This window comes from Chinchilla lanigera, unplaced genomic scaffold (genome assembly GCF_000276665.1).
Source record: "Chinchilla lanigera isolate Chin_1 unplaced genomic scaffold, ChiLan1.0 scaffold00040, whole genome shotgun sequence".
Classification (NCBI taxonomy): Eukaryota; Metazoa; Chordata; class Mammalia; order Rodentia; family Chinchillidae; genus Chinchilla; species Chinchilla lanigera.
The window spans coordinates 6,892,441-6,915,012 of NW_004955441.1; the positions used below are offsets into that span (position 1 = coordinate 6,892,441).

Sequence of the window (22,572 nt, forward strand, 5' to 3'; positions counted from 1 at the left end):
TAGTTAACTGATCATGTTTCTAAGTTGTCATCCAAAGCTTTTTCTCTGTACTAGGAAAAGACAGCACACTTAAGTAAAAAAATCAAGTGTTTAGCTTATTACGAAAAGATACAATTTTGCATTATTATCCTTAAAACTAAGCTACTTGTCATTATTTACTATTTTTCACCTGTTTAACTTGAAATAATGGGAAGATACTATGTCTCAATTCCCAAAGTGAATGAAAATTGTACAGTATTTTAAAATTTCAAGTTCTGATTAGTAAGATAATATTTACATTACTAGAAAATTCTGGCAATTTAAATAATATTCCCTTATAAAATTAGCTTTTACACTGATAATTTAATCCTGATATCATGAAAGGAGAATGTGAAGGGAAGGGCAGTTCTGACTCCTGCCTAGTAGTGTTTGCAAGCTGCTTCTGTATCACTGGAGATGTTGCTCTGCATGGAGTAGGCAGGGACTAACTGCTACACTTATTTCTTGCATGCCTTGATAACTTCCAAGACATCAAATGCACATTTTAATTGCTATCCACTTTTTAAAAGACTAAGAACTGAAAGATTAAGATGAAGATTTGTAAATAGGATGAACAATGTCAACTGAATTCACTGGCTAAAACATCTGGAAGATGTGCCAAAGCAAGTTTTGTATGAGATAAACAGGCTAACTTCAGAAAGGAAAATCAACTGCTGATAGTATTTATGTTCAGCTGAATTCTTCAGTTAATTCTGAACTGATTTCTCTAATAAGTAAGATCAGCAATGCTGTTTGATGTAAAACATTCTGACTGATCCTCCTCATTATGACAATTATTAACCATAAGTGATAAGCAGGAAAGGAAAGATAAAAAGTGGGAAGCATATTACAAAGCATATCTACAGCCCAATTTAATTTAGTGTCTTTAATAAAATGTAATATTAAAGCAATTTAATTATTTTGAATTTAAATTACATTTTTAAAAAACTTTACTTACTTGTTTCCACCTAGAAAGTAACTACCATGGTGTCCTTGTCCATATTCTAACTGTAGATCCTAATAGTACAAAATAAAACATTTGGTGTGACAGTACAGTATTTATTATACATTCATGACACATTAATACATTTTTTTAAAAGAGAAACTCCAGGCTCCAAATAAATCTGTATTGCTATATATTCTTAAAAAGAAGGTATGATACAACTTCCAACAATAAAAGGTATGTCTTTAGACCTGATTTTTATGAATTGAATATTTTTCTGGGAATTTTCCACAATGACATATAAAAGCTTCATTTATGGCTACTGCCATTGTAATTAACGTTTGTACAACTCAATTTTTAGAAATAAAAAGGTTCCAATAAGATAATTATCCTCTGGCTATAATGAAGCAAAAATGATGAGAGAATAAGGAACAAAAGCCCAATCTGACTTTTTATGTATATATACACATTCACATATTGCCACTGCTGCTTCAAGCAGGTAATTAATTTTTAAAATATCAAACTGGATGCTCTTTTTAAAAGTAAATTATAAATGTGAATTTGTACAACACTGTAAATTGCACTGAAAGACTTTTAAGAATATCATAAAGAGAAAATGGCAAAACTTGAAATGAATATTAAGGGAGTTCCTCAACTATTTAAACATTTCTATTGAATACTGAGGGTTGTAGTGTTAAGAACTAAAATTCAGAGGAATTAACAATGATGTGCTTAAGTCATACACCTTGAGAAAAAGAAATGTGCTTTTCAAGCACCACAGGAAGAATAAAGTTGCTTCCTTAAGAAAAAAATAAGCCATTTGCAGGCACCCCATTTGGGACCCCTCCTGTCTCCGGAGCTATTCCTATTCCCAATTTCTTTTCTCCAATAAATTTTCCTACTCTTGAAAAAAATAAGGCCATTTGTATTTCAAACACTGTTTTCACTGTAAGGGGGGGATATTTAACAGTTTAAATAAATCCTATCTTCATTAGAATATAGAGTACTTAAACTGTTTTTTATTTTACAAGATGTCAGATGTATGATCAGAACTTGATGTAAAAGTCAGCTTGGAGTATCCTTCCAAGGCAAGGAGATGGTGGTAGTATCTAAAGCTTCCAACACACAGATCGCTAGCACCTACCCTGCACTTTAATCTATCCACAAGTGTGTAAAACAACAGCCAGGCTATGAATTACTCAAACAAAGTGAAAAGGTCAAATCCATTTTACTTCCCTGTAATCCATGCTCTAAGAGACAGTACCTGGCACACACTAACTGTGACCTGAATTGGCTTGTTCAAATGCCAATTGCTGATTTTTTATAAATAACATGTCATGTTTGTTAAAGTACACAAAGATAATTAGGTCACAAAAATACTAACCCTAGGAATACGAAGATTCTAGACAACACATTATATTTAAAAGAACAGCACTTGAAGATTTAAGTACTTCAAAACCAATTAAAAAATATGATGAAATCATATTTGACGAAAATCAAAATCAAAAGCCTGAGCTAAGACAAGGCTCAAATTCTGTCTTCTTTAAAACCTGAATTATTCCATACATAATAGTGGAAGTTCTTACCAGTACCTGGTATCAAATGAAATTCTAATGAAAAAGAATACCTATTCTCTCTGATTTATAGTAGTAAAAATCAATGGTATCATAAGACTGCTACAAAATTATTTTACTGCACAATTTAAGTGATCATGACTTTATACAGGAATCTCTAAACTTTGGTAATCAGTAAAGAGAAACACTAATCTCTATGAATACACTTTAAAGCTCAAGGGTGCTTCCTTCAGGTATAGATAAGTAAGCCCTCTACCATACCAGCAACAACTTTAGCCAACATAATCTTGTAAGCTTCAATCACATGACAGCCTCAGATGCACATATTCGTGCACAATGGACATAGGTTCTGTTATACAAAATAGATGTGTTGTAAGAATATCCAGCTCAACTGATAGATGATAATTAGCAGGCTCATAATAATTAAAAACAAAATCAAGTGATATAAGCAGTGCACTTAGGAAGGTAAAGAGAAGTATCTAAAATAACCAAAGTCATAGTTTAATAGACAACTGGGCAGAGGCTCACGTGTGGAATAATATTCATGCCACGGGAGAAGCTGTAGATGGATCCAAGTCTGAGGGTTATGTGTGCCACACACCCAAAGGCTTTCCAGGAAGGCTAAAACTGGAAGAGCCTGCTCTGCACTAACAACTTCTTGCCTCTACATCAAGTTGTGCTGTATTAACTATGGGGCAAAAACAACATGCTGGCCATATTATCAGTAAAGCAGCACACTAAATCCTTCCAACATGTACCTGGTCTACTTTAGCATAGCCATTATTTACCATAAACCTGTTAAATGACAGGAACTTAGCCAGTAAGTCAGATGAAGAAAATGAGAAGAAATAAACAAAAGGAAAGAAACAAAAGTAAAACTAGGGTAAAGTTTTTTTTTTTAAACTATAGTCTAAAAAAGACATTTAAAATCATTTTTAAAAAGGATTCGGAAGCTATTAAATATTAGAAAATGCTACCAAAATTATGCTCAGAAAGCACTCATAATAACCCAAGACAATGGTATTATGTACTATCCTTTAGTAACATAAAAAGAATACATTTGAACATGCACCTAAGAAAGTATTAGTAGCATTAATTAGACATCGATTTATTATTGAGTGGCAATGCTTAAGTATACATCAAGTAACAATACAGACAGAAAACACATAATAACTGTGTAGATAGTCAAGCTGCAGGCTCAAACAAAGGATCAGGATGATTAGCTTAGCATGATTAAGCATCTTTTTGGGTCAAAACGTCCTAATCGCAGCAGTTCATTTTAGGGAATGGGAGAATACTTCCTAAACCTAGAATGAAGATTCTAAGGAAACAAGGTGTGAGAAGGAACTGAAAATGAACAAGAGATGTAACGTGGAACAATGGAAAAAGAAAATATATGTGATCAAGACAATCTGACTGCAGTTAACACCCCATGAGAGACTACACAGTTTAGACCTCATGAAAAAACAGCAAGAAGTAAACAGAATTGGTACAGGTGGCTATCAATACACAAAAGAAAAACATTCAGCAATATATCTTAACCAGAAGGAAAAAAAAAGGAAGAAGAAATTGTTTTCCTCATTTAAAAATGAGAAAACGGTGTCATGGTGCATGCCTGTAGTCCCAGCACACTGGGTCGTCGAGGCAAAAGGATTACAGTTTCAAACCCAGTCTGGGCAATGTAGTGAGACCCTTTCTCAACATAAAAAAATGACTGGGGGCCTCGGAATGTAGCTCAGTGTGAAAGCCCTGGATTTAAATCCCCAGTCGAGACAGAGAGAGACCAAGACAAGAGATGAGAGAGAGGAAACGATGGCATAATAGGTGATTAGTGAAATACCTTTTACTGTGGTGTGTGATTTACAGTAACCACGAGGAAGTGAACCAGTATAATGCAAAGAAGATTGTTTATTTGTTAAAAAGAAAAGCAGATGGTGTAGGAACATTAGCTGATCAGGCAGGATTCTGACTAAAGCAAACTGAGAGGCCTTAAAGTGAGTAACGTGACTTCTGCGTCATAAGCCGGGAAAGAGTCCCAGGAGGTAGGCATGTTCTTCAGACACTGACTCTGACACCAGCGCTAGTTTTACAGTGGGAACTGTGACACGCCCTGCAGTGTGGAGGAACACCGAAAGTATTCTTATGCTATGTTAAGTGAAGTGAGCCAAGCACAAAAGGATAAACAGTGCGTGGTTTCACTTATCTGAGATACCCAGAGAAGGAAAATTCACAGAGACAGACTAGAATGGTGCCACCAGGCGCTAGGGAAAAGGAATGAACTATTAGTTAATAGGTATGAGGTTCAGTGTGGGAAAATAACACTCTGGAGATGAGCTGTGGTGACGGCTGCACAAAAACACAAGTGCACCCAGTGTCACTGGACTGCACAGTTTGAAATGGTTCATTTTATGCTATGTGTATTTTCACACAATAAAAGCCCAGGAAAGTGTGGGTCACGTATGCTAGAGAAGGAGTGAGAGAAAACCAAAGACACCAGAATGCTGCTGGGTGGAGTCAGTACAGCACAGCAGCTCAGGTTTGAATTGCTGAGCCAGGATTCTTAAGTCAAGTCCCAACTCTGTTTAACTGAAAAATAAATTTCAGCTTCTCTGCACCTTACATGGCCTCTTATAAACAAGGATAGTAAGGTATCGCTGAAGGACTGCAATGTCTCTGAGAAATGCATCTTTAGGCAATTTTGAGCGATCATTAAACTAAGGCGGCTACAATGTCACTAGGGGATGTTTTCTCAGGACCGCTGTCCTAGATATTTTGCTGTTGACTGAACTGTCATTGTGCAATGCATGACTATGTCTGTAAGTCTTTAACATCTGGTATATAAGATCTTCTGCATAAATGTTGCTTTTGTTATCACAGACAGTGACCTTTTATAGTTGATTTTATAAATTATAGAATGTGAGAAATGTTTCATTCAGCCAGCTTCTGCCAGAACTACCCACAGGGTCATAGTCCCTAAAGTCCTCGTATGTGACAGGATGCAGTCAGTCACGCCCCTATACCACAAGAAGCTCTTAGGTACAGGCCTGACTAGTTACAGGGAACAGTCATGGCAAAAAACTTTGGGTACTAAGGCAGTTTGACATGTGCTACAGAAGAAAGTATCTGTAACTCTTCTGACTTTGTTACTATTTTTTCTGCACAGAGGACACTAACAAATACTAGCATGAAGTTAAACTTTTATTTTCACTGATTACCATTCTAACCTACATATATCTAATTCTAAAGAAATTTTCAATCCCAAAATCCCTCAGTGTTTTCTTTAGACATTATATCTCACTTGCCCTTATGATAGCTGATTCTCAATCTTCACACTCTCTGGCCTCTCAAGGACAGGGCACATCCCTCTGTTTGAGACAGTGCCTCTTCCTCACTTCCCAATTACCAGTGCAGCTCCACCTGACACTAGTATCACCCCCTGTAGTAACCAGTGTTCTGCACCCTTTCTTCAGATCCAATGACAGAAAACACATGTAATTTCATAGCTTCACCATTACCTCGCTGGTGAGTTGGACTTCCCTACCTCTTTGGAACATAACAATTTTGTGTACTGTACTGTCAAACACTACAATTATTCCAGGAGTAGTATAACAGCGCCCTCATTTCAGCTGTTTTGCACATCTCTTAAAACTGTGGTCTATGCCAATGACTGTTCCCGCATCAATTCCATGAAACACAGGAAGCATCTGTCCATTCCCTTCCTGAAGAACCTATAGTACTGACAGCAGTAACAGTCCCTCGCAGAGGACAGATAAGCCTCACTACCCCAAGTGCTTCTCTATAGTACCTCTTACTAGTTAGCTTTCCCTTATCAGCAGTTGGCACCTGGCAACATTTTGGCAGTCCATTTCAATGAAGGTGAACCTTTTATAGCTTTCAATAGTAACAAATAGCCCACTGCACATGTGTGCCATAGGTTTGCCACCACTGCTATTTTGTCACATGACAAAGAATTTATATGTGCAAGTATTTTTTGTCCATCAAGATAGTAACTCCCTCCACCAAAAGAAATTATGTCTAAAATCTCTTATATTCTACAGATGTTAGAAGACAAAGATTTGAGAATTTATATAAAGACTTATTTAAGCCAACTAAAATTGAAAGAAGTATGCTATTAAGACAGAGAGGAAGGAAAGAGAAAGAAAATTCCACTTGAAAGGTGGAAAAGTTGAATGTAGGAGTAAATGCGGGGGCAAGCTGGGGCTCTGATCAGCCAAGAAATAGAAAAAAGTACTTAATAACAACCATTGAAAGTACTGTTTATTAGGATTTGCCAGGATGAATTTCTCACTTTTTGCTATATAGCAGTAAGATAATATTTATTACACCAAAGATGTCATATGATCCAAAATTTTCTCCTGAGAAACCTGGACATGGCATAATGCTACAAAACTAAACTTCACCTGACAATGATTTCACTGTTAACAGGGTTAAATTAGTTTAAAATGAGTTTATATTTTAATAATTTTATATATATTATATATGAATCATGTCAACACATATTAATATATGTAACATTTTATTATATAGGTAACCTAATATGAACAGTTTTATATATATGAATGTATATATATATGGATAGTTTCTACTTTACTGAAATAAGTTAATCACTAAACTGGACATTTTTTAGGGAAATATTTCTTTAAAAACTTTGTATTTGAGTATGAAAATTAAATATTAGCGTTTTCCATAAAAGGAAAAATAATTACATTTCTCCTTCTTCTTTTTTTTTTTTTGAGACAGGGTCTCGGGCTGTAATTCAGGCTGGTCTTAAACTCACTATGTAGCCCAGGCTAGCCTTGAACTCACAGTGATCCTCCTGCCTCAGCCTCCCAAGTGCTGGGATTACAGGTGTGCACCACCACGCCCGGCTTCTACATTACATTTGAGTAAACATATTCATTAACTTGAAAATATCTGCTATATTCATTATATGGAAGCTTACTAAACGGTGTATTAATTCACAAAATGATAAAGAAAAGGTTTGATCTGAAAAAAAAAATAAGACTAAATGCTGACAAAGAAAATCAGAATATGAGAAATACCAGGTTAGATCTTGCAGTGTAGTATATTTCTTCTGAACTGTCGAAAAAACCATCACTGTCGGGCTGTTTAGCAGAGACCAAGAAACCTAAGTTATTTACACATAGACCGAAAGCCACAAATTCACAAAGGGAAACTCACATATGGGGTAAGGCCAACTAATATAATTTTTATTAAGGCAAAAGCAAAGTCAAATTATATTAAGCAGCTTCTAAAAAAGCAACATTGTAACATCTTTGCTTTATAATGCAACTACTAAATTAGTATGGAATTTAAATACATGCCCCACCAACTTCAAAAGAAAAACAAAATAAACTCTAACTGCCTTAACAAAATACAATTAACACTTAGATACATCATGACTGTTTTTTTCCTTAATCTTTTCCATCCTTCTAAATAAGGGTTAGGCTTTTAATGTTATAATAGTTTATGTTACAAAGAGATCATTTTAAGACTTTTTCCTTAATATATTTTTTTTCAGGCTGGTATACTGAATTAAACTACAGTACTTCTAACATGAGGGTTAACAACTCCATTTGTAACTTTTAGTCAAGTGGGCAAAAATAAGAATTAAACTTAAGAACAAAGTACCCACTTCTGTCTTTAGTCTTTATTAACAGTTACTCTTGCCTTTTATTAAACAGAAAAGATAAAAACAAAACAAAACATTATCTGGGGCTCCCAAAAAGAAATTTGATTCAGATGACTGTCAACCTTTTTTTCTATTCTTCCACTGAATATTAACATCTCAAATATTTGCAAAATGTTTTGCCTTCAAGATTTCGTATAAAACATTAAATATCTGGAAAGGACTATACTAAACAACTAAATCATGACAATATCCATGGTCAGCAAGCTGTGAACCTTGGCCTCCAATGTGTGTTGTATATTCCTGAGTTTTAGTGCTCTGTAAACATACTGGACTTACTGTGAGGTTTACAAACTATGGCACTTATTCTAATAAGTGCACACATAAAAAGTCCCCCTAAACTAAAACTGTAAGAAACAAAAAATTAAAAGCCAGCACTAAAAACATAATCAAGGAGTGGTAAAACCAGTAAGTTTCTCTTTAAATCATTTTGAAATAATCTCAGCAACACAGATTTATTTATTCAGAATTTTGGAATTACTTAGCATTTTGTTTCTCCAAACACATTTGAAAATATTAAAGACTTTTTAAAAATTTAATACCAAGACAAAACATTTATTTCCAATGTTAATACTCCAAGTGTACGCTACTTACGAGTTCATGATGTGGTTCTGTCTCCTTCCTTAAGGGTGGGTCAAATTTTACTTGACCAACTAAAAAAGAAAAAACTGTTAAGTCAGGATCTGTTTATATATTCTTAATGACATAATAATTTAAAGGTTATCCAGGCAAAACGTATTTAATTTTACAAGCTACCATACACCGGTCACAATCCCAAGATTTTAATACATAATTCATTAGTTGGAGAAAGCTTAATGAACTCCTAACCACTAAAAATTTAATCTGCATAAAAGAGCCAGTTTGAAGCTGGTATTGGGGCAGGTGGACAGCAGCTGATGAAGAAGTTTGCAATAGTCTGCAACACGGCTCCTAGTGCCTCCTGCCTCTTGGTACTCAGTTTGTATCGTCTTCTTCCACACTGGGTCAGGATTAGGGTTGGTGGGTGTGACAAAGAACACGACAGAGCTAATGGCATTCTCTGTCTTAGGTTCTTTCTATTGGATCAATTACTCTGGAAGAAGCCCTTTCCTCAGTGGTTCTAAGAAAAGGACGCTTGATAAGGAAGTGAAGGCTCTTAGCCGCAGTCATGTGAGTGAGCTTGGAAGTGACCTTCCAGCCTGGCCAAGCTTCAAGTGATATCCTGACTGCACCACCAGGAGAGGAGCTGAGCCAGAACCTCTCAGCTAAATGGGACTCCTAATCCTTAGAATGTCTGTGAGACAACACATGTTTACTGTTCTAAACTAATTTGGGGGAATAATTTGCTACACAACAATCAATATGCAGCTAAAGCACAAACTATCCAAAGTAGCCACGAAATAAGTGCAGTACGGTCACCTTCTTTGGTATTCTCAGCTACTTTTACCTTCTATTTCTCTATGCCATTATCTGTTATAACGGGTCAAATACCCAAGACCACTGAAATAAAATTAGAGACATAAATACCAGCATTAAAAGGAAGAAAAAGAGAGAGTCACAATAAAGTTCAACTAGTAAGAGCTTCAGCCAACCTCCCTGTCAACCAAGGGAGGTCCCAAACCATAACACATTTGTTTTACGACTGTTAACATTTATTAAAGGAAGGGGCTGGGGATTTAGCTCAGCGGCAAAAGCGCCTGCCTGGCAAGTGCAAGGTCATGAGTTCGGTTCCCAGTACCGGAGAAAAACCAAAAAAAACCCAAAAAAACAAAAAAATAAAAAAAGAAAATATTTATTAAAGGAAAGAGGTTTGAATATGTAGCAATTGGAAGCGTAAGTTTAAAAAACATTAAGAAACATACCTCCATGCTATCCCCAGTGTGTGTGTGTTGCGTGTATATGCGTATGCATGTGTGTGTGTGTGTGTGTGTGTTCATGCAAGTGCTAGCTTTCCTGTTAATGGCTCAGATATTAAATTTTGGCCCCGAGAGGTAAATAGGCTCTTTAAAAATGGGTCCTTAGAAATGAGTGCAGAGGAACACACTTGCAATCCCAGCATTCTGGGAGGCTAAGAGACGGGAATCGCAAGATTTAACTCACCCTGGGCAACTTATTGAGACTCTATCTTAAAAAAATCTTTAAAAGGACAGGAGAAGTAACTCAGTGTGAAGGTCCTGGGTTCAATGCCCAGTATGTGCGCACAGGTGCGTGCATGCACGTGCACACACACACACACACACTCTTCATACCTGTCCACATATGATCACAAAACAAGGATAGCAAAATAATTTAAATAATAAAATAATTATCTTATTATTTTATTTAATAAAATTAACATAAACATTTTGATCAAGGCCAACTGAACAGCTTTCCCCTACATGTGCCTCCAAATTACAAACTGCAATCCACGGTAACCTTGTAAAGGACCGTCGTGCATTTATCTGCCCTGTGATAAATGTGAACTGTGTAAACTGTGAACAGGTCTATTTCTCCCAACAGGCTACACCAACCCCTGAGCATGGGGATGCTGTCTGACTAAGGTGCAACTGAAGCAAGTATTCAGTATCACTGTACCTATACTCTGGGGATGCAGGATATGTTCCCAGAAAGGGAAGCAAAGTCTCTGTGGAATCTCATTCTTCATGATTTACCCTGGTGTCATTCTTTTTAAATTTCCTAATGTATGACAAGCTTCTGTCATAGAAGCTTCCAGCTGTTTAAATAACTTGGTAAATCATCTCAGTCAGCAATGCTATTTATATTCTTAATAATGTCAAAAACTTCTATCTATCCATATTTGTCTATTGGTTCTTACCTGTTTCCTTTACCATCTCCTAAAATATATGCCAAGCTACCGTCTACATTTATATTTTAATATCCAGAAGAAACTTCTGAGGTTCTCTAGGACAGTTCTAATATTATCATTTTCTAACTCTTCAATAGCCACTATGAGTCAAAACTAATTCTACTACGGCAGACAAGAAGTGGCTCAGAACAATTCCTTCTTGACTAAGGCTTTACATATTCAGGAAAGTGGTTTCATAAAAAAGGGAGAGTAACGGCCTTTCTACAAATGAGTAAGTTCTTATTCATGCTGCCTGAACACTTAGTTTAGTAAGGAGAAAAGGCTGATTACATGAAAAGGCAGCAAATAGTTGTAAACATAAAATATTATGAAAAAGAAATACAGGCTCTTACTAAAATAAATCACTTTTCCAAGCACATCTTTATAGATAATACCATTATGGAGCATTTTTGATGTATCATCTCTCACATGTAATTACAAAATATCCTAAAGTAGACATCCATTAAAGCAGTAAGACTTGAAAGCCTCAAAAATCAAACCCACAAATTATTAAAAGTAGTCTTTTCTAATCCTGTTGCTATCTCCTTGTACCAGGATATTGACACCCATAATACTGGCAAACATGGAAAGACGATCCCATTAATTACCTGCACCCCTAAAGGAGGGTTTACAAGAATCTCAGGAAAACTGGAGTATAAGTATGTAGTCTCAAAGAGCATCCATATGCATATGTGCTTAGAAGTTGTGAATCATTGACATAAATTAGTAAGGAGTAACTCAGACATAACCTTTTGCCGTAAAGAGCCTGACAATGTAATTTTTTACTTTTTCTATTTTATAGAAAAAAGGTAAAACAAAATTTCATAACAAAATAATAAGAGAATAACAACAGTTAATACACTACATATTGTTATCTTTAAAGTAGTTACCCAGAGTACAAGATATGGGCATAAAAATTTCTCCAGTCGATATTAGTACAAATCTTCCTTTTCAATGAATTAATGTAATTTTTAAATAGAATCAGATAACAAGTGATTTAGATTTTCAATAGCACTGAACAAAGTTTTCTAAATCAACTACAAAGACATCTTTTAATTATTTTTATATACTCAAAAATAACAGCAAGTGCTCAAATGCTAAGGTTGTCATTTTCATGAACATACTTTTGTGGGGGAAATTAGCAAATTTAAACCATGTAGTTTCAGGAGGAGCTTCAAAGATAATTTAACCCAGTCACACAACTAGTAGTTGGCAGAGTCTCAGACCCCGCTCTTAGGCGTCTGTATAAGCTGCCATGCTCTTTCAGGAGCCTGCTACTTTTCAGATACCATCAAACAAAACTGCCCATTCACTTCATATGCACCACAGGCTTAGCCGAAGTCCCACGTGTAGGCCCCTCAAGGACTTCCAGTGTACAGGTCACACAGCACCCCGATGCAGTTCCTAAAATGGTTCCCCAACCTCAAGGCCTCTAGGCCGGCTAGCAGCTGAGAGACGCACAGCTGCGGTGAACTCAGTGTGACTCCACCTCACAGTTAAACCTCTGCACCTCCCCATTTCCGTTCAGTCTTCTCCCCAATGGTGATAGCTCGTTCCCCTCCTTATGTGGCCTGGCTTCTCAGTGTGAAGGTCCTTAGTTCAACCTTGGATGCATCTTAATTAATAACAGCATGAGAAATACTATTTTCATTATTACTGTAGCCAAAAGTTGAGAACAATTATACAACAGTAGTTATCTTAGATAGTAATATTACCTAATTTCAATAAGGTCATATCATATTCTAGGTCTCTCAGGATGAAAATCATTAACTCACAGAAAATTATAAAAAAGAAAAATGTCACTGGGCATGGTGGTGCACACCTGTAATTCCAGTACTCGGGAGGCTGAGGCTGGGGGATGACCACAAGTTCGAGGCCAGCCTGGGTTACATAGTGAATTCAAGGCCAGCCTCAACTACTGAACTACATAGCAAGACCCTGTCTCCCCTCAAAAAAGTCCCAGGAAACTCAGATGCTAAGCCAGTTTGCAGACCTTTCTCTCCCAAAGGAATAAGAAAAATCAAATTTTTATAGCCTTGATTTAATTTTGCTTACCAGTATTTAGTAAGAAAAACTTTGGAAAAAAAATAACAAAAATAATTATAACTAAATTATACTTTGAAAAGTTATTTTCCACCATTAAATTATGGATAGTATACAGTATGTACTTACAGTTTATTTCTGAACGTGTTTTTTCTTCTCTCACATTTCTACTTGTTGAGTGAATTCTATGTGGTACAGTAACAAGGGGCTAGAGAAAAACACAATCAGTATACATGGCATTATATAATCCTGTCACACTTCTGTCCACAAATTATTCAAATATGAAAGAATATTTGATAGAAATGAAAACAAAATATATCACTTCTACAACATGTTTTTTAAAAGGCTATCAGAATAGTTCTAATTATAAAGAGAAAAAATTATAAACAGAAAACTGTTTTAAATTATCCACTTAATTTATCACTTTTTTACTAGTAGAGAGCATATAAAATGAAATACAAGTAAAAATATATTCAGTTATTTGTGTACGCAAAACTGGACTCGCCTAGACTCATTTGGTAAGAACTAGTAAACTACATTAGTACTTCAGTTCTTTTCTGACCCTGAGAAATTCTGTACTGCGTATTTAGTGCAGCCTTGTACTCCTAGCTACTCAGGAGGCTAAGGCAGAAAGTTTTCTTGAATGCAGGAGTTGGAGGTCAACCTGCATTATCATTTAATGATGATTAAACTCAAATAGCTTTGATTTAAAAAAGAAAACTTCTTCAATTTAGATTTTTTTTAAGTAACGTTAAGAAGTATACACATATACTCACCTATAGATAACAGAGCATAATGCTTTGTATTTCAGTTTTTGCCGTAATTTGAACCAGAACTGATTTAAGACTGCTGAAAACTGTTTAACTTATAATTCTGTCTGTGTGAATTTCTAGCATTTTAAGTTTTTCAGACACTCCCTGTCATTAAAAAAAAAATGCTCCTAATTTCATCTCAGTTTCTCTGGGTTAGAGATATAGTATATCATTATAATCCCCAAGAGCAGAAAACAGGTCAATATTCAACCCTTTCTCTTTAATTTGTGAAGGTGCTTCACACCTCAGAATTATTTATAGAAACCAATTAGTTGAAAGTGATGACAGTGGAGTACCAGAAAAGTTACACTCAGGATGTTTTCAATATGGTGTTTGTCAAAGGCTGTAAGAAGAGAAAAAGAATGAATTGAAAAATATGGTGTAAGGAAACCCTTTGAAAGGGGAACTTCTAGCACATCAGGAACAAAGTAAGTACCTGTTACAAGAAGCTAACTGATATAAAAAGGAGGACTGTCCAGTACTCAAAGACCACAGTCCAACATTTAGAATGGAGGTGAACAAAAGACTCGACTGAATTTTCCTTTCACATGTACTGGTTCAGATGGCTGCATAAGAAAATACTGTTGTTTTTGTTTTCTGCCCACCCCGCCGGAAACCGTGCTAAAAATGATGTATTTCAGGTTTAGGAGAAAAGAATACCACAAGATTCTGCTAAATGAGCTCATGATAATGAAAGACATCAACTCTGAAAGTAAAGTAGGCAGCATGTTAGGCACAGTCTGCTGTTACGCTAAAGAATCTGTTTGCTAATAAGGAAGATTTCACTCCTCTAAAATAATATTTCATTTGTTAGAATTTGAAATAAGTAGAATAGAGTCTGAAACCTTTCATCTCGATTAGAAAAGGTGGCTCCACAGAAAGACATTCGTTAGTATGTAATTTCACAAGCACCACACAGATGCAGTCTCAAAAAATTAAAAATTAAGGCTTTAATTTCTAAACATGACTATTCTCATTATTCTCAAGAAATGCAATGCATATTAGTCATGGAGGCCTGCTGAGTTTGTAATTACACCAATAAATGATATTTTAAAATGTGATGATGAATTAATCATTCTAATAAATGGTATTTAAAGAAACCTTTCACAATGATGCATGGTCTCCAACTTTTTTTAAACAATGCTTTACATGTCTTCAGATTGAAATTCTATTATTACCTCTTGAAAATATAAAACCCTGCCCTAATGTATCATTTCACATTATTCAAGTTATTATAATCTGAAAGATCTATAATTATTTTATCATTAAATAACACAGATACAAATAATGGGCCCTTTGCAAGGGAGCTAGATGAAAATGTAAAGTTTGTGCCAACTGAAGGAGAGATATAGACAATATGATAAACTCTAGTTAGCACACTGGTCTTTGGGTGAATTATGTACCTGAGAAGACACCTTGTGCTACCGGGGGTACATTTTTGGTTGTCAGAACGAGGAGTCAATGGGTGCTGTTGGCAAATGTTGGAAGGAAGCCAGGGATGCTAGCAAACATCCCACAACACACAGGGCAGTCCCCTATAACAAGCACTGTACAGGCCAAAATGTCACACGTACTGTGGGAGAGAAATCCTGACAGAATGGGGAAAAGGAGGATGCCTGTAAGGAGGTGCCTGTGTACTGAATTATGAAAGACTTTATAAAACCTAAGCTTTAAAAAACAATTAAGCAAAACCAAAGTCTCCCTAGTTTAATTATACAGTTGACAAATATTTGTATTTCTGAAGTTTTTATTGTCTCTCTGAAGACAATCTGACGACTGACCATGTTTTCTGAAAGATTTCATAAATAGGCGCCATAATCATTAACAATGCTAGCTATGTTAAATATGCTAACAAAAGAGCGATTTCCATTAATATTACTGCCTCTAGCATATTAGGCTTATTTTCTCTAATAAATGTATTGATTCATTTTTACTGCCACAGTTGTCAATTAGAGGTTTGTTCACCACAGTGACTGGTACACTTTCTACTAACCTATAATAATTTATGAAGCACACTGAAAAGGTTCTTTTGAGGAAAAAACTAAGTAGGAATTATTCTTAGTGTATTCTAGCATCTTGTTTAGATACTTCCCACTTATTTTCCCTTTTACATTGGATGATTTATTGGGCAACTTTATGTAAAATGACTACTCTGAAATAAGTGTAGTAATTTTAACAAACAGATTAAAAGATTCTGCCTTTGCCATTTTCAGACAATACTCCTGTATAAATAGAGCACATGACAGCCCTGGACAAAGTTAACTGTTCCCTCCAAGAGTTTTAAAATTTAGAATAGACCCAGAAATTCAAAAATTGATTTACACACACATACACACACATGCACACGCACGTATACATAGTAGAAACAATTTGTACCTCAGGATCATCATCATCAAAATCATGGTAAATGGAATGATCTGGATTATTCACTTTATCTAGCAGCTCTATTGCTAACGACCGAGTCAAAGGTTGTGTGACAAAAGGGTGCTATAAAACAAACAGAAAACACTTATTAGAAATCTGATTAAGCAGCATTTTATCTTTTGAAAAGCAAATATATTCAGGGCAGAAATGATACCTGTAGTAACTTTTCAGCAGTAGGTCTTTTTTTCGGATTTTTGGTAAGAGCCATTTTCACAAAATGATGAAAACTATTTGACCTAAAAAAATATGGAAATTAGATGTTTTTAATTTCATTTTTGGGGGCTCATCTAATAAAAATAAGTAACACAAAAATACTTACCACTTCATTTTATCCTTTAGTTTAGGAGGCTGAAAATTGCTTTTTGTCATTAGAAATAATGCTCTGAAAAAAACCCAAATAATTATGTAGCACTTTAATATTTTATATTTTAATATATTATATGAACTATACTACTATTTATTCCCAGGTAAGATAAAGCAAGGTTAGGAGAATTACTTACGTATGACATAATAATTAGTACTAAAGAAAATCCCCTCAATTTAAGGGTAGGATTCTTCAATCCAGACACACTGACCTCATTGGATGTAGGTCAAACATGGGCGGCTGAAGCTCAGCAAGCTCGATGGCAGTGATTCCCACCGCCCAGAGATCACAGAGCTGGTTGTACCCTCCTTTCCTTTCAACAGCTGCAACTTCTGGGGCCATCCTGAAGGAAACATTCCAGAAAAGAAAACACTTCTACTTAACATATTTTTCATTTTCCTTTACACTTCCACCAGAAGCACATTTAGAAGTCACTATCTAAGGACTATTTAGGCCTTGGTTTCTGAAAAGTATTTAATATTTGAAAAATCCACTTTTTCCAAGCTCCTGACAGCTCCTAAGATCCTCTATTGCAAGCCTCTACTGGTGCCTCATTTGTTACTTCATTATACTACTACTTACTACAGGGTTTATAAAAATGTACAACTCTCAGAAAGCAACATGTCCCAAATTCATACACATTCTGATGTCTTTTCCATACATATGCAAGATCTATCGGGGAATTATTGCTCTACCTCACTGTATCAATAACCTGCAATCTGCTCACTGTTTCTGCCTCACAGAAGTATTCCTTAGACCACTAATAATTTTTACGTATTTAATTTATATTTAATATAACCTTTTTTGGTATGTTTTATTATAATCATTAAAAAAGTTATAAAAATGAGTAGCTACTGTTTAAAAATGTGTTTATTCAGAGGAAAGTTACCAAAATTTTTGTAACTTTTTGGTTTCTTTTAGCCTTGCTATAGTCTTACTCTATTTATACCTTGGTTGATTTAAATGATTATTTTTCAAATGTATAAACAAACTTCTGAATCCTAAACGACAGTCTGAAAACATCCTAACGCTTCCATACAAAAAGAGCAGACTAGATAGGTGGCGTTACAAATACAAATTTATCTTCCTTGTATGATTTTAGGAAAGTCAAGTTAAAAATAAAAACCCTTTCAACTTTCAAATGTTTGGTCCTAAAATCTTTTTAGGACCTTAAAGGAGCTGTTATAAAAATTCAAGTTACGCTAAGAAAAGTGAAATTTAAAGTGTGTTGGTTATCACATCACTGATGCCAGCTGGTAGCGCTCCCCTGGACGCAGGTTGTCGCTCTGGCGCACCTTGCCCACCGCCCCGTCAGTGGAAGCACCCGGCCCTCTGCGAAGCACAGGGGCACTGCAGCTGCTGCTCTTTACTCCTGTTATGCCATGTGCCCGCCAGTCAGCTGGGTTCAGCTCTGAACTTATTCATCTCAGGTATATTTGTTACCGTGTGTACCGTTTTATGTTTTCTTTAAATACAGCATAGTGACTATGAATTTCTGAATGATTATGTTTTATTTTATTAGTACACATTTGTAGTGCATAAGGATTAAATTTATCCCGGGGAGTTGGTACATGGACACAAACACATCTTAGTTCTTTTTTTATCTCCTTCCCCTGTCTTTCCTCCTCCCTCCCTCTATCTCTTGGTCCTCTCCCTTCTGCAAAAGATCTGCTGCTCTTACTACCTCTTTTTATTTTGCTCTTTAATTTATGTGTACTTTGGGTCTCTCATGTACAAACTATGATATTTAAGCTTGTATGTCTGATTTATTTCATCTAACATTATAGTCACAAGGTATGAGCATTTTCTTACAAATGACTCAAATTTATCCTGCTTTACAGCAGAGTAGTGCTCCACTGTGTATAAATACTACATTTTTTTTGCCCATTCATTTGCTCATGGACATACAGGCTTGACTCCAAGATTTCGCTATTATAAATTGTGCTGCAATTTACAATAATAATGTATGCTTTCATCACTTTAACATAATGTCTCTGACTTTTCCAGAACATATCTAAAAAGGGAATAAGTTTAATTATTATGAAAATTGATTGAGAAGATTAAAAAGTTGTAATAGAAAGTGAAAGCGTTAGAAAAATTTGTTAAAGGACAAATTTCTAAAACCAAAGTGAAAAGCTCTAGCAAATTAGTAAGAATATGGCAACTGTATAATATAATACTGAGGTAGAAGACTGTGATCCCATTGCTGTGACATGAGAGGAAATGGCAATGCGACAGAGACAAATGAGGTCCACAGTCACCACAGGCAAGGAATGAGGGAGATTTTCTAAAAAGGAACAAAGGGAAAACTTTTTTGATGACGGACATCTATTTTACCCTGACTGCTCAACACTCACAGAACTGCACACTTAATAATGGCAAAGTCACACTTAATTTATATTGCAATAACCCTGACTAAAAATAACAACAAGAAAACAGGAAACGTAGCTGATGCAGTGTGAATGTGGCTGCCAGAGAAAAGACCTGTGTCACCGGGCATGGTGGCCCACGCCTGTAATCCCAGCACTCGGGAGGCTGAGGCAGGAGGATCGTTGCAAGTTTGAGACCAGCCTGGGCTACAAAGTGAGCTCAAGGCCAGTTGAACTGCATAGCAAGACCCTGTCTCAAAAAGACCAAAAAAAAAAAAAAGGCCTTTGTTTTTATATCAAAACTAAGAGCACAGTTCATAGGTCTTAAAGTAAGTATTTAGGGTCTAGGTGTACTCATTTCTAGATTTCCCACTTCCGCAGACTATTCTGATGGAGTAACTGCCAACCTAGTCACCTCAGAAGGCAGGTTCTACACCACTACGTGTAGGAGGGAAAGACATGACACTAGATAGAAAGGGAGGTCCTGCACTGTGCAAGCACAGCATTACGTTAATTAACTTTACGCAGCTCACAGGGTTCCAAGTATTTCCCACGTCTGTACGAAGAATAGGACTTCACTCTCTGGAAATGGGGTGGAGATCAGTTCTCACCAGCAAACATGTATTGAGTATGTGTCCGGAATCAAGCTAGACTCGAGAGAGCTGCTCCAGATGTTTAAAATCAAATCGAGGACACACAATAGCGCTTAAAAATAATGGAAGATAGCCCTTCAAACCCTTGGTCCTCTCAAAAATTAAATAAAAATAATACAGAGAACAGAGAGGAAGATAAACATGTATCATCTTTGAAAACCCAGGAGGTATATTTTGTATTTTATGCAGAACAGCTGAAGACTGGAAACCACGTAGTAACTGATGGAGCAAATGGAAGGGCACACCTGAGGTGCCCGGGACAGAACTCGCTGTCCAGTTATGCTCAAAGAACCCTCGACGCAGTGACGAGTTAGGGTTAAAAAGGTAACAAAAGTGAGCTAAGGTTGGCCAAAAGCAAGAACAGCACTGTACCTGAAAGTGTCTGTGAAGGGAAGTGAAATAGAACACTGAAGGGAAGAAAGCCTCCATCAGGAAGGTGAGTCTTAAAAGTCAGGGAATTCTTACAGAAAGCCAACAAAAACATTTTTTTTAAAGTGAAAGAAAATATCAGAAAATTAATGGACTAATTCAGGTAGCCCATGATATAATTAATGATTTCCAGAAAAAGCAGGCAAAGGTACAGCAAAGAAGTTATAAACAAAATATGATCATTTTCTTGAATTGAAAGACATAAACCTCTAGATTAAAATTACAAATGACAAGTACAAATTGAATAAAACAAAAAACCCAAAGCCTTTTCAAGTGCGTTGTTATGAACATCAGAACACCAGGCACGATCTGGGGGAAGAGTTACATCCAAAGGAAAATGTACAATGCTAGCACCACACTTCCCACCAGAATCAGAGAGCGGAAGACACTGCAGCAATACCTCAAAACTTCCTACCTAGAATTCCATAGCCCCCAAATTATCAATCAAGTGCGAGACTGGATGGACATACACAGTCTCAGAAATTTTACTCCCACACACCCTTTACTAGAAGGATATTAAAATAATAAGGCAAAACAGAGTGAATCACGAAAGAGGAAGACCTAGAATCCAGGAAAGGAATTCCCAAACTGGTGCTGGGGATTTAGCTCAGTGGCACAGCGCCTGCCTGGCAAGCATGAGGTCATGAGTTCGATTCCCAGTACTGGAAAAAAAATTAAAAAAAAGAAAGGAAGTCCCAAACTGAAGCTCCCAAGGCAAAGATATGCAAAAGAGATGGAGAATATCAGACTGGATTGGAAGAGGGGAAGAAGGGGTTCCAGAAAGGATTCAACTAGGAGGGAAAAAAAACCTCAAGTGAAGCAAAGCAAAACCAACTAAACAAAAATCAGGCCGAGCGTGGTGGCACATGGCTTTAATCCCAGCACTTGAGAGGCTAAGACAGAAGAATCTCTGTGAGTTTGAGACCAGCCTGGGCCACAAAGTGAGCTCAAGGCTGGCCTGCACTGCATAGCATGACCATGTCTCAAAAAGACAAAAAAAAAAAAACAAAAAACAAACAAAAAAAAAACCGCACAAAAAACCCCCAAAAAACCCCCCAAAATCAGGAATGGCAGTTTGACAGGCTTTATGCTGTAGAAAACTTTAGGGAGGTATCTAAATGTTCTAAATGCTGAGAAATCTGCATTTGATCTTGCAGTCAGCCAAGACATGCCAAAAAGCTTTGAGCAGAGGGATACTATGTGTAAGGTAATGTTGAAAGATTGATCAGAATACAGAGACAGATTAAAAAACATCTGTGAAAATGCAGGTGGTATGCGTAGGAGCAAGAGTCAGGATTTCTAGAAGAGCCAGTCTGTTCCTGAAAACTACTCTAATCTTGCAGTCTTTTCAGCTTAATAAAATATGATACAGTGGAATATTTTTTTGGCCCTGTAATCTATCCCCAAGAATACATGCCTAAATCACTTCACCAGTTGATGACCTTCTTAATGTAGCCTTAAATTTTGTTCCTCAGTGTTTATTTTTTGTTGGAAATGTTCTATCAATTACAATATGAAAACAAAAGTTAAAAATCAATGAAAATACAATTACCAATATGGTGTACCAATGAAAGACTTCCGTTTGGCAATTGTAGCTGTTATCTGTGCAGATACTCCAAAATCAGCTATTAAAAAAATGAAAAACATTTATAAGATACTGAGTAAAGTTGCTTAAGGTAACATGAGAAGAAACTTTTAATAATTATTTTCATTAGGTTAATTTCACAGAAATATGAGATCTTCTCAAACATCACATTAAAATTTTTAACTTTGATGGGCCTATATTAAAATATCACCAAAGAAGGCAGTGTGTATTATAGCCAAGTAGATTCCCATATATTCTCATACGAATCAGATAACAAAGGTCAAGATAAAATAATTTTGATGAGAGACAGCTGAGAGAAATTAATACTGTCAGACTTATTAATAATAAAATTTCTAATCTCCAGGACTTGAAATTGAAGGAACATCACTGGAAGTATGTAGCAGTATATTCCATTTACTCTTCTCAAGGTCATGAGACTAACATCAAACACACCAATAAGTTTGCCGGTAAAGCAATGTAACTTGAAAAGACACCTAAACACAACAGCCCCAAAATCTTATCATGGCAATACATTCTAAGGCCAACATCAATCACTACTGGGGATTTGTTATTATTTTTAAAAATACGTGTGTTGAATTCTAGTATTTTGTAATATATTTAACGATTTCTAAATCCTTAACTAAGATGCATATACAGTATGTCTAAGCAAAGCACATAAACACAGCCACAAAATAATAAGATGCTAATAGAATCTGTTTATCGGACTTCAGTTTGATAACTAAAAAGAACAGGACTAACTCTTTGTGCTTTTCCCATATTTACTGGTCACGTGGGAAAACTTTATTATGTCGATTATTAGATAA

The 22,572-nt window shown here is 35.9% G+C and overlaps 1 protein-coding gene across 4 annotated transcripts in view; it reads right to left on the reverse strand.

The window, feature by feature from the left end:
• Window positions 1-22,572, reverse strand: part of Map4k3 (mitogen-activated protein kinase kinase kinase kinase 3) — a 113,378-nt gene that overhangs the window by 49,375 nt on the left and 41,431 nt on the right. For 3 of the 4 annotated variants that reach the window (XR_001235318.1, XR_001235319.1, XM_005390900.2), the window contains exons 7-15: window positions 21,716-21,788; window positions 16,924-17,055; window positions 16,668-16,730; window positions 16,503-16,584; window positions 16,301-16,411; window positions 13,242-13,320; window positions 8,840-8,898; window positions 7,599-7,661; window positions 977-1,035 (exon numbers count right to left, since the gene is read on the reverse strand). Coding sequence is in view for 2 of the 4 variants with exons in the window: in XM_005390900.2 (XP_005390957.1) it covers window positions 977-1,035; window positions 7,599-7,661; window positions 8,840-8,898; window positions 13,242-13,320; window positions 16,301-16,411; window positions 16,503-16,584; window positions 16,668-16,730; window positions 16,924-17,055; window positions 21,716-21,788 (721 nt within the window). In the remaining 2 variants the exon portion in view is untranslated. The remainder of the gene's footprint in view (window positions 1-976; window positions 1,036-7,598; window positions 7,662-8,839; window positions 8,899-13,241; window positions 13,321-16,300; window positions 16,412-16,502; window positions 16,585-16,667; window positions 16,731-16,923; window positions 17,056-21,715; window positions 21,789-22,572) is intronic. The other variant, XM_005390901.2, reaches the window with a different exon arrangement.